The following is a 12,750-nucleotide window of genomic DNA, read 5'->3' as shown; positions in this document are numbered from 1 at the left end:
AAAAATATATTAATTTAAAATAAAATAAAAAATGAAAATTTTTTAAATTTTTTTAAACACAATTACCAACTAACCCTCCAAACCTAATCAATTTTCAAAACGTGACCGTAAGAATAATAAATAACGAAACCCTTTCTCACATCCTTCCTTGCCTCCTCTTCGTACATCCGCCGATGTGGTGAGCGCCTTCTTCACAGAACACGCACACACACACAAAGAAAAGAATAGAGAGAGAGAGAGATGAAGTTCAAGGCATTTGTGACTGAGAATGGCGTAAGTCTGTTGGACAGGAGATTCCTGCCTGCCTTGGATAAAATGGGAAAGATTTGCCATCTTTTCCTCACCAGAGAGCACGCCTTCTTCCTCCACAACCTCCTTACCACCCCGGACGGCATCCAATCCATCGCTCAGTTCCGCAAACAAGCTCTCTTCGACGACTATCGTATTTCCAGCCAGAATGAAGACCGCATTGCGTTCGCCTTTGACATCTCCCTCCTTCTTCGCGCTGTTCGTAGCAGTGTCAGTATTATTTCCAGTGAATCTGGGGGTGCGAATCGGCTTCAGGTTAAATTGGTGAAGAAGCTGCCTCCTAATTCTACTCAGCCAATGCCCTTTCTTACCTTTGAGACAAAGGGTTATAAGTCTGCTGTTATTCAAGATGTTCCCATTTCCAAGCCTCTGTCTAGGGATCAACTTCTGCAACTTCAAGCTGCTCTTGACGCTGCCCAAGATCTTCCTCGGACTCTGGTTCAGGTTCCTGATTTGAATCGGCTGCAGAACTTTGTTGATCGCATGAAGCATGTTGGTGATCTTCTGAATGTTTCTATAAGCAAGTACGGGGATCTTCACCTGCAGATTTCAACTACCTTGATCACACTTGGTGCTGAGTTTCGCAAGCTGTTGGTTGTTGGAGATAAAGCCCAAGCCCCAGATGAGGATCGAGATTTAAGTGCGCAGACTCGATCAGAGAGGGCGATTTTGATGGGAGATGCTCAGTCTGTGCAGGTCAGTGTAAGACACTTTTCTAAGAGTCTACAGTGTCACTTGGCCAAGCCGGATTGTGCTTTCTATGGGATTGCCCCTCAGGGTGCTTGTTTGACTGTGATATTCCAGTTCTTCATTCCCGGAACTCGTCAAACTGATAAATCTATCAGTCTACATTGTAGGCTTCCTGTCCTTGACCCAGGGTCAAGCTGAAGGTTAGTTCCTATCTTGTGTCTTTTTGGCTGTGGAGTATGATGGCCAGTTTTGTTGTTTTTGATTGAGTTGTTGCGACTTGGATTTGCGAACGTGCAGAAGTTCATATTATGATCATATTCCATAAATAGTTCAATGGATTTGGATTGCATTTACTGTGTTAATATCTCCCTTCCCTCGCTGGTTTTAAGGAAACATTGAACATGGAAGTGACATGTTAGAAGAAAATGCTACTTGAATTTATGTAAATGTGATGATGCGAAACCCTCATCAAAATGTAGCAGCATTTGGTTCTTGGTGCCTCTACTTATCCTTTCTCAGTGTATGATATGTTATTCCTTATGATTTGTGGTTTGTTGAAGCTTTACTTCACCATAGACTAAAACATAAAAAAAAAAAACCTTCCATCAACTTGAATTTGAAGTGTTCTCGTCTTCTTTTTCCTCCCTGTGTCATTTAAATCCGTGAAATTACAAACCAGTACCGGAAGGAACTAAGGGATGATTTATTAACAATGGAAAAGTATGTGTTCACTTCAGAATTGTTACTTGATGTGTTCGTCATCGATTTGCCTTTATTTATCGTATGTTCTATAAATTTGCTGCGATTGCCAAACTTATTTGCAAGGAAACATGAGCATGAATATCTGTAACTCTGAGAAAATTGTCTTCCCTCAAACCAAGAATTAAAAGTCTCTATTTGGCTTTGTTACTTGCAGTTCCATAGCTTCAAATGAGATGCCATCATTTGGCTTTGTTTGTCTATAATGATATTAGCTGACATCTAGATTTACTCAAGGGTGTCTCGCATGTTGCTGGTTATTTAGAAGGGTTTGAATAACTCCCAACTGGCTATGGTGAATCATGTTTTGTTGCAGTGAGGGAACAGATGGTAATTGAGCTTGATGACAAGCGGAGTTGCTGATGTTCGACAAGTAGTAGCATGAGTAAGAGAGTAAGCTAAAGCTGTTAGTGGTTGTTGACAAATTAGGTTTATATCTTGGTTGAACCCTTTGTGTAATAGCAACTGAATCCTTATATATGTTGTACTGTAAATGATCATTTTCAACAATAAAATGAAATAGTAAAGATTCTCTCATCTCTCGTTCTTTTAAAACTTTTGTAGACCTGTCATCTACTTCCATATTTGTGATGCAGCACTTTTTTATCCTGGGACTTTGCAAGGAGGAGGAGCAGGAGCAGCAATGGTGGTGTGTAATCTTATGAAACTTGTTCATACCGCATTGTTAATATAGGTTATGTGAACTTACCTAAGATTAGGCATCATTTGCTCTTTGAGCCTTTAATGGACAGTACTGTCTCTTTTGCTTTAGGATGTAACTGGTCACCGGCAACAAGTTCACGGACAATGCCATTCATCTCTATCAAGCTGCAACCTGGGGCTTTCTTGAAACTTGGTTCACTGTTTTTATTTGCTTTTAAAGTTATTAAGTTAATTTACTATACCATAAAAATATGAAGAAGATAAATTTGTCCGAATATAATAAATTAATGAATCATGTACACCATCAACAAGGACAATGATTTTTGTATAAAATGGCAAAATCATTATTATATTATTCCAATGTTTTGTATCTTAGCCTCCAGAAAACCGTATCTCGTTTAGGTTTTGTTAATTCAGCTAATAGTTGTATTAAACTTGAAACCCTAAAAACTAACACTGCGACCTTCTCACTGCTTTATATTGCGTTTTTTCTTTTTTGGGTGTGGATGCTTCAAATATCCAAGAAAGTAATTTCACTAATATTAGAATTAGCTATTTTTTACCTTTTTTATATAGAAAAAAACTAAAAAAACGAAAAAGGATTTAGCTCAGATGGCAAAGCATTCATCTAAAAAGATGCTAATGATGGACAACATTATCACAGCTCCACCAGACCACTGGTGCTTGTTAAAGTCTCTGTTCCGCAGAAGTTTATAGTATAACTTCAGAGGGAGGAACCATTGATGAACTATCTCTAGCAAAAGTTTCTTCAGTTTTCCAAGTATTCGAAGCCAAATTCCTGTATCCTTTGAAAGCGCGCATGCATGCATTTAACTTGTGATCGATCAATATACCTCACAGCTTCCCCATGGAAATGATTATTCAGAACCACAACTGGTAACATTTCCAGGCTAAAGCTAAATGATTATTCACCATAATCCAGGGGGCAGGTTTCCATCACCGAACTAAAGCTACGAGAAAGAGGAAAATGAGATGCTAATTTTGATTTCTTTTTCTTTTTTAACATACATGATGTAGCGAAGAGAATCCCACAGGAATGGAAACAGAACCCTGCAAATTGATATTAGCATAAACAAAAACGCTAATGGCAAAAGGCATTAATCCAAAGTGATCACTGAAACCAAGATTAGTTCCAAGTCTGATGTAGCATAACAAATCCTAATCAAATATCTTATATTGGCAGTATAAATGAGAAGAAAAGGGAAAAACAATTGCATACGCCTAAAAGCAAGTCAAATATGCCCAGGCTGTAGGACGAAAGATGTTCCTACATAAGACCTAAAATTCTTTCTTCACAAGTGCGTTAGAAATCTCCAGTGGTGATGATGACATCGATGATCCATGCTGGAGCCAATCCTTGGCGCAAACAAGGGCTTCAAGTGTTATAGGAAGTAGTGAACCCCTGTAGCTATCTATCTTTCTGTTTTCAGTGTCGAACACAGAATCAGGAGCAACAGTAGATACTGGTATTGATAAAATATCAGCAGCCATCTTCGAAAGTGTTGGGTACTTTAGCCTGTTTAGTTTCCACCAACCTACTACATCAAACTCATGCACACGAGGAAGAAGAGACTCCTCTAGATACTGATCCAATTCCGACTTCAAATGTTGCCCACTTGTAATCTCAGAAATATATATATCAAAATCTGAAAGCCCATCTCCAATAGAAAGCATAGGTAGATCTTGAGTGTGCAATTCTAGAGGCTGCATCTCTTGATGGATTACTTGGAGTTGCATCTCTTGAGGCGGCACTTCCTCTGTGCGCATCTCTTGCGGCGGTGCTTCCTCTGTGCGCATCTCTTGCGGCGGTGCTTCCTCAGCATGCATCTCTTGAGGCGGTGCTTCCTCTGTGCGCATCTCTTGCGGCGGTGCTTCCTCTGTGCACATCTCTTGAGGCACTTCCTCGGCATGCATCTCTTGAGGCGGCGCTTCCTCGGCATGCATCTCTTGAGGCGGCGCTTCCTCTGTGCGCATCTCTTGAGGCGGCGCTTCCTCGGTGTGCATCTCTTGAGGCGGCGCTTCCTCGGTGTGCATCTCTTGAGGCGGCGCTTCCTCTGTGCGCATCTCTTGAGGCGGCGCTTCCTCGGTCTGCATCTCTTCCAGCGGCGCTTCTTCTGTACGCATCTCTTCCGGCAGCGCTTCTTCAGTGCGCATCTCTTCAGGTGGGGCTTCTTCTGAGTGCATCTCTTGCAGTGGAGCTTCTTCTGCCTGCATTGCTTGAGGGTGCGCTTCTTCTGTCTGCATTGCTTGAGCTGGCGCTTCTTCTGCCTGCATCTCTTGAACAGATACCTCTTGGGAGGGAACTTCATTAGGGTGAATCTCTTGAACAAGTACTTCATGGGAGGGAACTTCTTCAGCATGAGTATCTTGGGGGTTTACTTCTTCAGTGTTAATATCTTGAGGGGGTACTTGAGAGGCATCATCACTCTGCATCTCTTGAGAAGGTGCTTCTTCCGTGTGTGATTCTTGAGGTGTTATATCTTGAGCATGCATTTCTTGAGAGGGCGGTTCCTGTGAGGACACTTCAGTGTGCATCTCATGAATGGATACTTCTTGGGAAGGCACTTCTTCCACGTGCATCTCTTGAAGGGTTAATGCCTGTGAGGGCACTTCTTGGACGAGTGACTCCTGAGGAGATACCTCCTGATGCTGGCCTTCTTGAAGAGGCACTTCATGAGGATTTGATGTGTCAGGGTGTGCCACTTGAAGAGGTACATGAGGGTGCAGTTCTTGGGAATATCCATCTGGAGCAGGTGCTGCTTCAACTTCTTGAAGAGTGTCTGATTGAGTAAGGCTAATATGCCCTTCTTCCACATATGCTGCTGGTAGATGAATATTGGGAGCAAGATAGTCTAGAAAGAGTTCATGAATGCCATCATCAACACTCTTGATCCACATACCAGCGTCCTCACCAAAGACCTTTGGGAAGCTAAATTCTAGAAGCTTCATCTTAAACCTTGGATCCATGACCACTGCAATTGCCAAAACAAGGAAGCAATCCTTCCAATATTGATCAAACTTTTCTTTCATGGGTTTGATCAGGTTACTGACAAAGGGGTCTTGGCTCATGGTTGCATGTGTCAGCTCTAACTGGATTTTGTACACTTCATGGTAAAATACATGGGCAGGTGGGCATGTTGGGCCTGTCAAAATGTTAGCTGCATCATATAAAAGCTTCAAGTATGTGCAGAGAATATCCGCCTTCTTCCAATCATCAGTTGATGGGTTTATCTTGTAAACAGGATCAGAGGTATCTAAGCACGCAAACACTTCCTTTAATTCACTGGCAGCCACCAGCATGTGGTAAGTCGTGTTCCATTTAGTTTGATTGTCAATAATGAGGATTTTCGTGCTAGGGACTTGAAGTTGTTGCCTGAGTTCAGTAAACTTCTCATCATGAGCTTCTGAGGTTTTCACATATTTCACACTTTCACGGATTCTCCCAACAATCTCGCCTGTGGCACTGAGTGCATTTTGTGCAAGATGACTTAACACTCGAGCATAGCAACTCCCTTTCAGTAACTGACCATTGAGCACAAATGGGTTCTTGACAGAAAGAAGTCCTCTTAGATTTCCAATTACATTCTCATTTGAGAAGGATTGATCAAGAGTGAGAGTAAATAACTTGCTCCTCAACTGCCAATCAGATAGGCAAGACACAACTGCTTGGTTGAAGGCATAATCAGAATCATAGAAAGGTAACGTGGCAACATTAAGGATTCGTCGCTGTAAATTCCAATCACCATCAATGAAGTGACCTGTTAAGAAAGCATATCCAATATCTAGATTTGAAATCCCAAAATCCAACGTAAGGTTGACTCGTCCAGGAATTCCACTGATAAGATTCAAAAGCCTTTGCTTCTCCCTCAGGTACACATCCACACATTCCCCTTGAATGGTGTTGAAACTCACCATATTGTAATGAGGTTGAAGAGTCCGGACAAAATCAATGAAACCCGGGTGTTCCACTATGTGGAGTGGATAATCATGCTGAATGATCATCTTAGCTATCTCATGGTTGCAGCGGTCCTGATCCAAGGGAATGCCTGAGAATCCAGGAGATGCTCGGAAACGTTTTTTAGGAGGGTCTGTTTTCAAGCCTGGTGTATATGGTGATGATTCATTTTTCTGACGGCTTACAGGGCAGATCCCCAGGGCAATATGTCGCTTGAGGTGACTGGTTCCTGCAAGCTTTGAACCAGTTATATATGCAAATGATTTCTTGCACTGTTTACAGCACGCTCTCATACAACCAGCTCCAACAGTTTCAATTGTGAAGTGTTCCCAGACAATAGACTTCTTTCTCCTGCGTTTACTAGGCTGTTCCTCAGAAGTGGGTGGTTCATTGTTATCTGTTGGGGTCACAGGGGTAATTGCCATAATGGGACTCATAGGGTCTTCTACTTCCATGATAAGGCTTAATCCTGCAACAGGATAAAATGCAGGAATTAAGTGGGCATGAAAAAACAAATAAGACGATAATGGAGAACTATAAATTTGATTCTGATGCAGATTAGTCATAACCAATTTCAAACTCCAACAAGAAAATGTAATAAAAAATAGCATTTAAACAGCATATTTGATTTTGCTCCTACTCTGAACATTGTTAAGATGAAAGCTGAAATGAAAGTAATACTAGCTTTTCCAGGCAAGAGAACAAGTGTTTACATTCATGATGAAGTGGTGGCACCTTACAAGTTAAGAAGCAAAGTAACGGAGGATTCCTGTCAGAATTTCAAAAGAAACTAACACAAAAGATGTTGGCACAGAAGTAGGCTCACAATACCCTCCAGTAAGCTGCCTCCAATCTATGGGTTTTTACAGCTTTGGGCAAAAAGGAACATCAATAGGTGATTAGTATTTGATCATGCAGACTAACCATTGAGCTCTTAGAACGAGTAATTTAGCATCCAGTCCAATAAATAGATGCAGAATAAGAGCATCAAGTGCATTAAAGGAAGTTCCATAATATCCCATATGAGAGAATTTCAAATGCTTATATGCCAGCAAATAAAAAAAGGGCCCGAACATAAGAAAATGCTTGTGTCGAGTGTACTTGAATGCATTGTACTGAAAATTTGGTGAGGATCGCTGCCAGATTGAGGAATTTTATCAAAGCTTGACAAGTCTTTTCAGGACAACCAGCAACCAGTACAGAGTAAAAGCTCCTAGGAATTTGCTATCCAAGAATACCAGCAAGCATGAAGTGACAGTAATATTGCAGTGAACTGAGCTATATCATAACTTCACAAACCCAAAATGAACTAAGCTACTACTGACAGGAGCATGAGCCAAACCCAACAAACACGAAAATCAAAATAACTCTAACCCACTAAACTGCAACATATTCCAGCATAAACCCTAAAGACGATTTTTAAGCCAAGTCCAGTAGCCAAAAACCATAACAGATCAAGTAAAATAAACAGAAACAAGTAACAGCAACTTCATCTGACCTTGATTCACAGATCTGAACTGAAGTGAGCCAAATCAAGAAAAGAAACAAACACCCTGCAAAAACAAACAAAAAAAATCAAATCAAAACCATTTTCTTGATTTCTTTTGAAAATTCAATAAAAATAGTTTTTAGAAAAAAAAAATTATGGAGGAGGAAGAAGAAGAAGAAGATGGGCTTTGAGGCTTACTTGATGAGCTGCGGAAAGCTTAGAGCTTTCTATTGAAAGTTTCGAGCTTTCAAATTAAAATTGAAAGAATCAAAAAAGAAAAAGAAAAACACCAAAGAAACCCTAAATTGGACCTTCAGAAGGGCTAGGCTAAGGGCTAAACAGAGTTTGAGTTTGCTGAGGGCCTCTTCTTGTTATTATAACCAAAAGAGAGATGGGGACAAATTTGTCAAACAAAAAAAAAATCAAACTTTGATATGGACTAATAAGCTTCGAGGTCCATCAATGTCTCTAGCCGTACATAGAGCCCACCTAACACCTATCTAACCTTGACCGTTGATATCTTCTGATGCTCTGGTCCCCGGTGGCCTGATCCAGCGGCTATTATTAATCCTATATTCATCTCAATTATTCACATTCGTTGTTTTGTTTGTAAAATTATTAAAAGTCCAAAACCGGCTTAAGGATATGGTCTTGAACATGGCTATAAAACCCGATCAGGACCAAGGGTTAAGGAATTGCTGTTGATCCGGTCAGGGAAAGGGGTCTTGAGTTATACAGGTCAATTTTGATCAATTTAAATTAATCTAGAAAAATTTTAAAAAAAATATTTAAAATTTTAATGTTTTACGTAAAAAAAACTTAAGAAATAATACATGTGAATATAAGTTATACATGTTATAAATAATTAAGTTTAAAATATTATTTCAAAAGGTTTTGTATCCCATATTGAAAAAATACTATAATAGTATGTTCTCCTTTTAAGTTGAAGTATTTAAACCAAAAAAGTTTTTTATTCTACATTGAAAAATCATAATTTTTTTCTTGTGAATATAGAGTATATATACTAAAAGGCTTCAAATTCCACACTGAAAAAATAATTTTATTGTGAACATAAAATACACACACACACATACATTGCAAGGCTTAAAATCTCACATTGAAAAAATAAAATATTCTTCTAGTATTTATACAATGAACTTTAAAAAGGGTTACTAACCAGTTAAAAAACATATAAAAAAAATAAGTCTTTTGCTATGAGAAAAAACACATTTGGAAAAAAAACTGGGTCTCAACTAAGCGGGTCAAACAGGTTTTGCCAGGTTTTTACTTATTCCGGTCTTTTGCTTTACCCAGACTAGTTTAACCACCAAATCGATTGGGTCCCGAGTTAACTTGCCAAACCGATCCGAGTTTAATAACTATGCTTGAAACATGCATTGCCTGGAATAGACCTTATTGATCTAAGATAAATTTTCAAAGATGTTTGTGAATGTTTGTTTTACAAATTTTTTTTATCCAAAAATATATTTAAATTAATATTTTTAAAATATTTTAATAAAAAATAAAATAAAATATGTTATTTAAATATATTTTTAATTAAAAAATATTAAACACTACGATATAGTTGCAATCCAAAGCATCTTTAAGCATGAAAGAGAAACCTAGTCTTTATTAAGAGGGTGTTTGAAAGTACTAGCAATTATTTAAAAAAAATTATATTAAAATATATTAAAATAATATTTTTTTTATTTTTTAAAATTTATTTTTGACATTAATAGTCAAAATGATCTAAATACACTAAAAAATATTAATTTAAAATAAAAAAATAAAATAAAATTTAATTTTTTTAAAAAATACTTTTAAAATAAAAAATAAACAAGATAAAAAAAAAAAAAAAAAAAAGAAGAAGAAGAAGAAGAAGAAGCAACCACGGCTGTTCGAGCATTGCAAAATCCAAGTAACGCGAAGAGCTCAAACTGAAAACTTGTTGAAAGAACTGCGTTCATCAAGCAACAAAAACTGAAGCAAGAAACTTAGCTGCCCAAGTTGAAGGCATTACAAGGGAAGCATAAGGCCAAACGACATGGAAAAACAACAGAGTAAAGCAGCATAAAGGTTAGAAAATAGGGGAGATAAAAGGGAAAACAGAGAAAGAAAAAGAAAAAGTGCCAAAGCCGAGATAAATAGCTTGTCAAAGACAACCACGTAAAGCAGTCATTATTGTTTCGAACAGCAACGCACACAAATAATTTGCATGCTCGAAATAACATAATTGTTCTTCATCCATTATAAAAAAAAAATAAAAAAAAAATCCGTAGGACAACACTGAAAACTGCAAAAGTTGCTCAGAGCAACAACAGACAACAGTCATAAACTCCTAAGAGGGTGGTGCTAGAGTGTGATAATAATTATTTTTAAAATAATTTTTTTATATTAAAATGTATATTAATAATTTTTTTATTTTTAAAAAATTATTTTTAACATCAGCACATCAAAACGATCCAAAACATATAAATTATATTAAATTTTAGCAAAAAAAATTAATTTTTTTGGAAACGCGGTTCGTTCCTAAACATATTCTTAAATAGATAATTTTTAATTATATTTTGAGAAAAAAAACATTAACTATTAAATAATAAGTTAAAGAGGGGGTGGAATTCACTGTTTATCTACACTCAATACATTATGAATTACAACAGTAATCCACAATTCATTTTTTTTCACTTTTTTGTTTTTTTGTCATTTTTTGTTTTTTTTCTTTTTTTTTCTCAAAATTCTCTTTGTCAATTTTACTTTTTTAATATTGAACTGGTTAAAAATTTTGCTTTGTAATTGTTTTTAAAAATATTATGGATTGCTACGGTGTTTCCCACATGTTTTTTCTATTTTATTTTTTAGTTTCCAAAATTATATTTGTTGATTTTATTTTTTTAATATTGAGCTGATTGAGAATTTATTTTTGTCATTTTTTTCCTTTAAAACATTGTTGATTGCTACAGTGTTTCTCCACAAAGTTTTTTTTATTATTTTTTTATGATTTTCTCTAAAATTATCTTTTTTCCATTTTATTTTTTAATATTGAGTTGGTTAACAATTATAGTTACAATATGTGAGGAAAGCATTGTAGCTTTCCTCGCAAATTAATGTGGATTGCTATAGTGTTTTTCCCCACATAGTTTTTTTTTTTTCTAAAATTGTCTTTATCAATTTTATTTTTTTAATATTAAGCTGGTTAAGAATTACAATTACAAGTAAGAGCCGATTGAGAATTTAGTTTAGTAATTTTTTTTCTTTAAAACATTGTTGATTGCTATAGGGTTTCTCCACATGGTTTTTTTAAATATATAATTTTCTCCAAAATTATCTTTTTTTCATTTTATTTTTTAATATTGAGCTGGTTAATTACAGTTACAATATGTGAAGGAAGCACGTAGCTTTCCTCGCAAATTACTGTGGATTGCTAGAGTTTTTTCCCACATAAGTTTTTTTATGTTTTTTTACTAAAATTATCTTTATCAATTTTTTTTATATTAAGCTGGTTAAGAATTATAATTACAAGTAAATACAAGTAAGGCTAAATCATATGAGAAAAACATTGTAACTTTCCTCACAAAACACTATGGATTGATACAGTTTTTCCTCACATGATTTTTTTTCCAGTTTCTTTTATGTTTTCTTTTTTTGTAATATTTTTTTTTAAATTATCTTTGTTGATGTTATTTTTTTAATATTGAGCTAGTTAGAATTTAACTTTGTAATAAAGTTTAATCATGTGAGGAAAACACTATAACTTTCCTTACAAAATACTGTGGATTGCTACAGTATCTCTCCACATAGTTTTTTTTTCTTATGAATTTTTCAAAATTGTCTTTATCAATTTTATTTTTTTAATATTGAGCTGGTTGAAAATTACAATTATAAGTCATTACAAATAAGGCTAAATCATGTGGGGAAGCACTGTAGCTTTCATTACAAAACACTTTGAATTGCTACAGTGTTTCCAGCATGGTTTTTTTATCCTTTATTTTATTTTATTTTTAAAAAAATTATCTCTGTCAATTTTATTTTTTTAATATTGAGTTTATTGAGAATTTAGCTTTGTAATTTTTTTTCTTTAAAACATTGTGAATTGCTACAGTGTTTTCCCACATGATTTTTTTAATTTTTTTTCCAAAATTATCTTTGTTGATTTTTTTTAAAATATTGAGTTGGTTAAAAATTATAATTACAATAAAACTAAATCATATTGGAAAAGCGTTGTTGTTTTCCTCACAAAACACTGTAGATTTGCTATAATATTTCTCTAAATGGTTTTTTTATGATTCTTTCAAAAATTATCTTTTTCGAAAATTATCTTTGTCGATTGTATTGAGGAAAACACTATAGTTTTCCTCACAAAACATTGTCAATTGCTACAACGTTTTTCCTCATGGGTTTTTTTCCTTTCAAAATTATCTTTATCAATTTTTTTAAATATTAAGTTGGTAGAGAATTTAGCTTTGTAATTTTTTTTACTTTTTATTAACAGAAAAGTCAAATCATGTGGCAAAAGCACTGTATCTTTCCTTACAAAACATTGTGGATTGCTACAAATCATTTTGTTCAATCTCTAAGTTTTTGATCACCAATACAACTTTTTTTCCATCATGAAATATTGGCTCCATCATACCTTTAGTTTCTATTATTTATTTAGCGCTGGTTCACAATTATAACACCATCAAGTACATTTATTTTATAAGCCCGCAGCAGCGTGCGAGTATATCATCTCGTTAGAAAATAAAACATGTTAGGTTAGGGAAATGGAGACAAAGACATAAATTTTTTTTGTTTGAAATAATTTTAGAGTGAATTTTTATACTTTCAAAATAGAAGATACAAAAAAACATGTTTCCAAAGACTTTTT

At 35.5% G+C, this 12,750-nt stretch overlaps 2 protein-coding genes across 9 annotated transcripts; one reads left to right on the top strand and one right to left on the bottom strand.

The window, feature by feature from the left end:
• The first annotated feature begins 27 nt into the window (after positions 1 to 27).
• LOC133669942 (uncharacterized) lies at positions 28 to 2,782 on the top strand. Of its 7 annotated transcripts, none has more exons than XR_009833984.1 (4): positions 29 to 1,199; positions 1,916 to 2,143; positions 2,355 to 2,407; positions 2,531 to 2,782. XR_009833984.1 is itself a non-coding variant. In XM_062090286.1 (2 exons), exon 1 carries the CDS (start codon positions 241 to 243, stop codon positions 1,195 to 1,197), a length of 957 nt encoding a protein of 318 aa, XP_061946270.1. In that variant the 5' UTR covers positions 28 to 240; the 3' UTR covers positions 1,198 to 1,199; positions 1,996 to 2,295. The 7 variants fall into 7 exon arrangements, 2 of the variants coding, with proteins under 2 accessions (XP_061946270.1, XP_061946258.1); XR_009833983.1 differs by having other exon boundaries at positions 1,916 to 2,151; XR_009833986.1 differs by having other exon boundaries at positions 31 to 1,199; positions 2,075 to 2,143.
• Positions 2,783 to 3,539: 757 nt separating this feature from the next.
• Positions 3,540 to 8,248, bottom strand: LOC133669910 (zinc finger BED domain-containing protein DAYSLEEPER-like). 2 transcript variants are annotated; one of them, XM_062090247.1, is made up of 4 exons: positions 8,085 to 8,248; positions 7,896 to 7,950; positions 7,111 to 7,266; positions 3,540 to 6,866 (listed from the first exon to the last, which is right to left on the bottom strand). In XM_062090247.1, exon 4 carries the CDS (start codon positions 6,850 to 6,852, stop codon positions 3,721 to 3,723), a length of 3,132 nt encoding a protein of 1,043 aa, XP_061946231.1. In that variant the 5' UTR covers positions 6,853 to 6,866; positions 7,111 to 7,266; positions 7,896 to 7,950; positions 8,085 to 8,248; the 3' UTR covers positions 3,540 to 3,720. The 2 variants fall into 2 exon arrangements, with proteins under 2 accessions (XP_061946231.1, XP_061946223.1); XM_062090239.1 differs by lacking the exon at positions 7,111 to 7,266.
• Positions 8,249 to 12,750: the final 4,502 nt, after the last annotated feature.

This window comes from Populus nigra, chromosome 1, assembly GCF_951802175.1.
Source record: "Populus nigra chromosome 1, ddPopNigr1.1, whole genome shotgun sequence".
NCBI classification, from domain to species: domain Eukaryota; kingdom Viridiplantae; phylum Streptophyta; class Magnoliopsida; order Malpighiales; family Salicaceae; genus Populus; species Populus nigra.
Note: the sequence above shows the minus strand (reverse complement) of the source record. Positions and strands in the feature narration are given on the sequence as shown.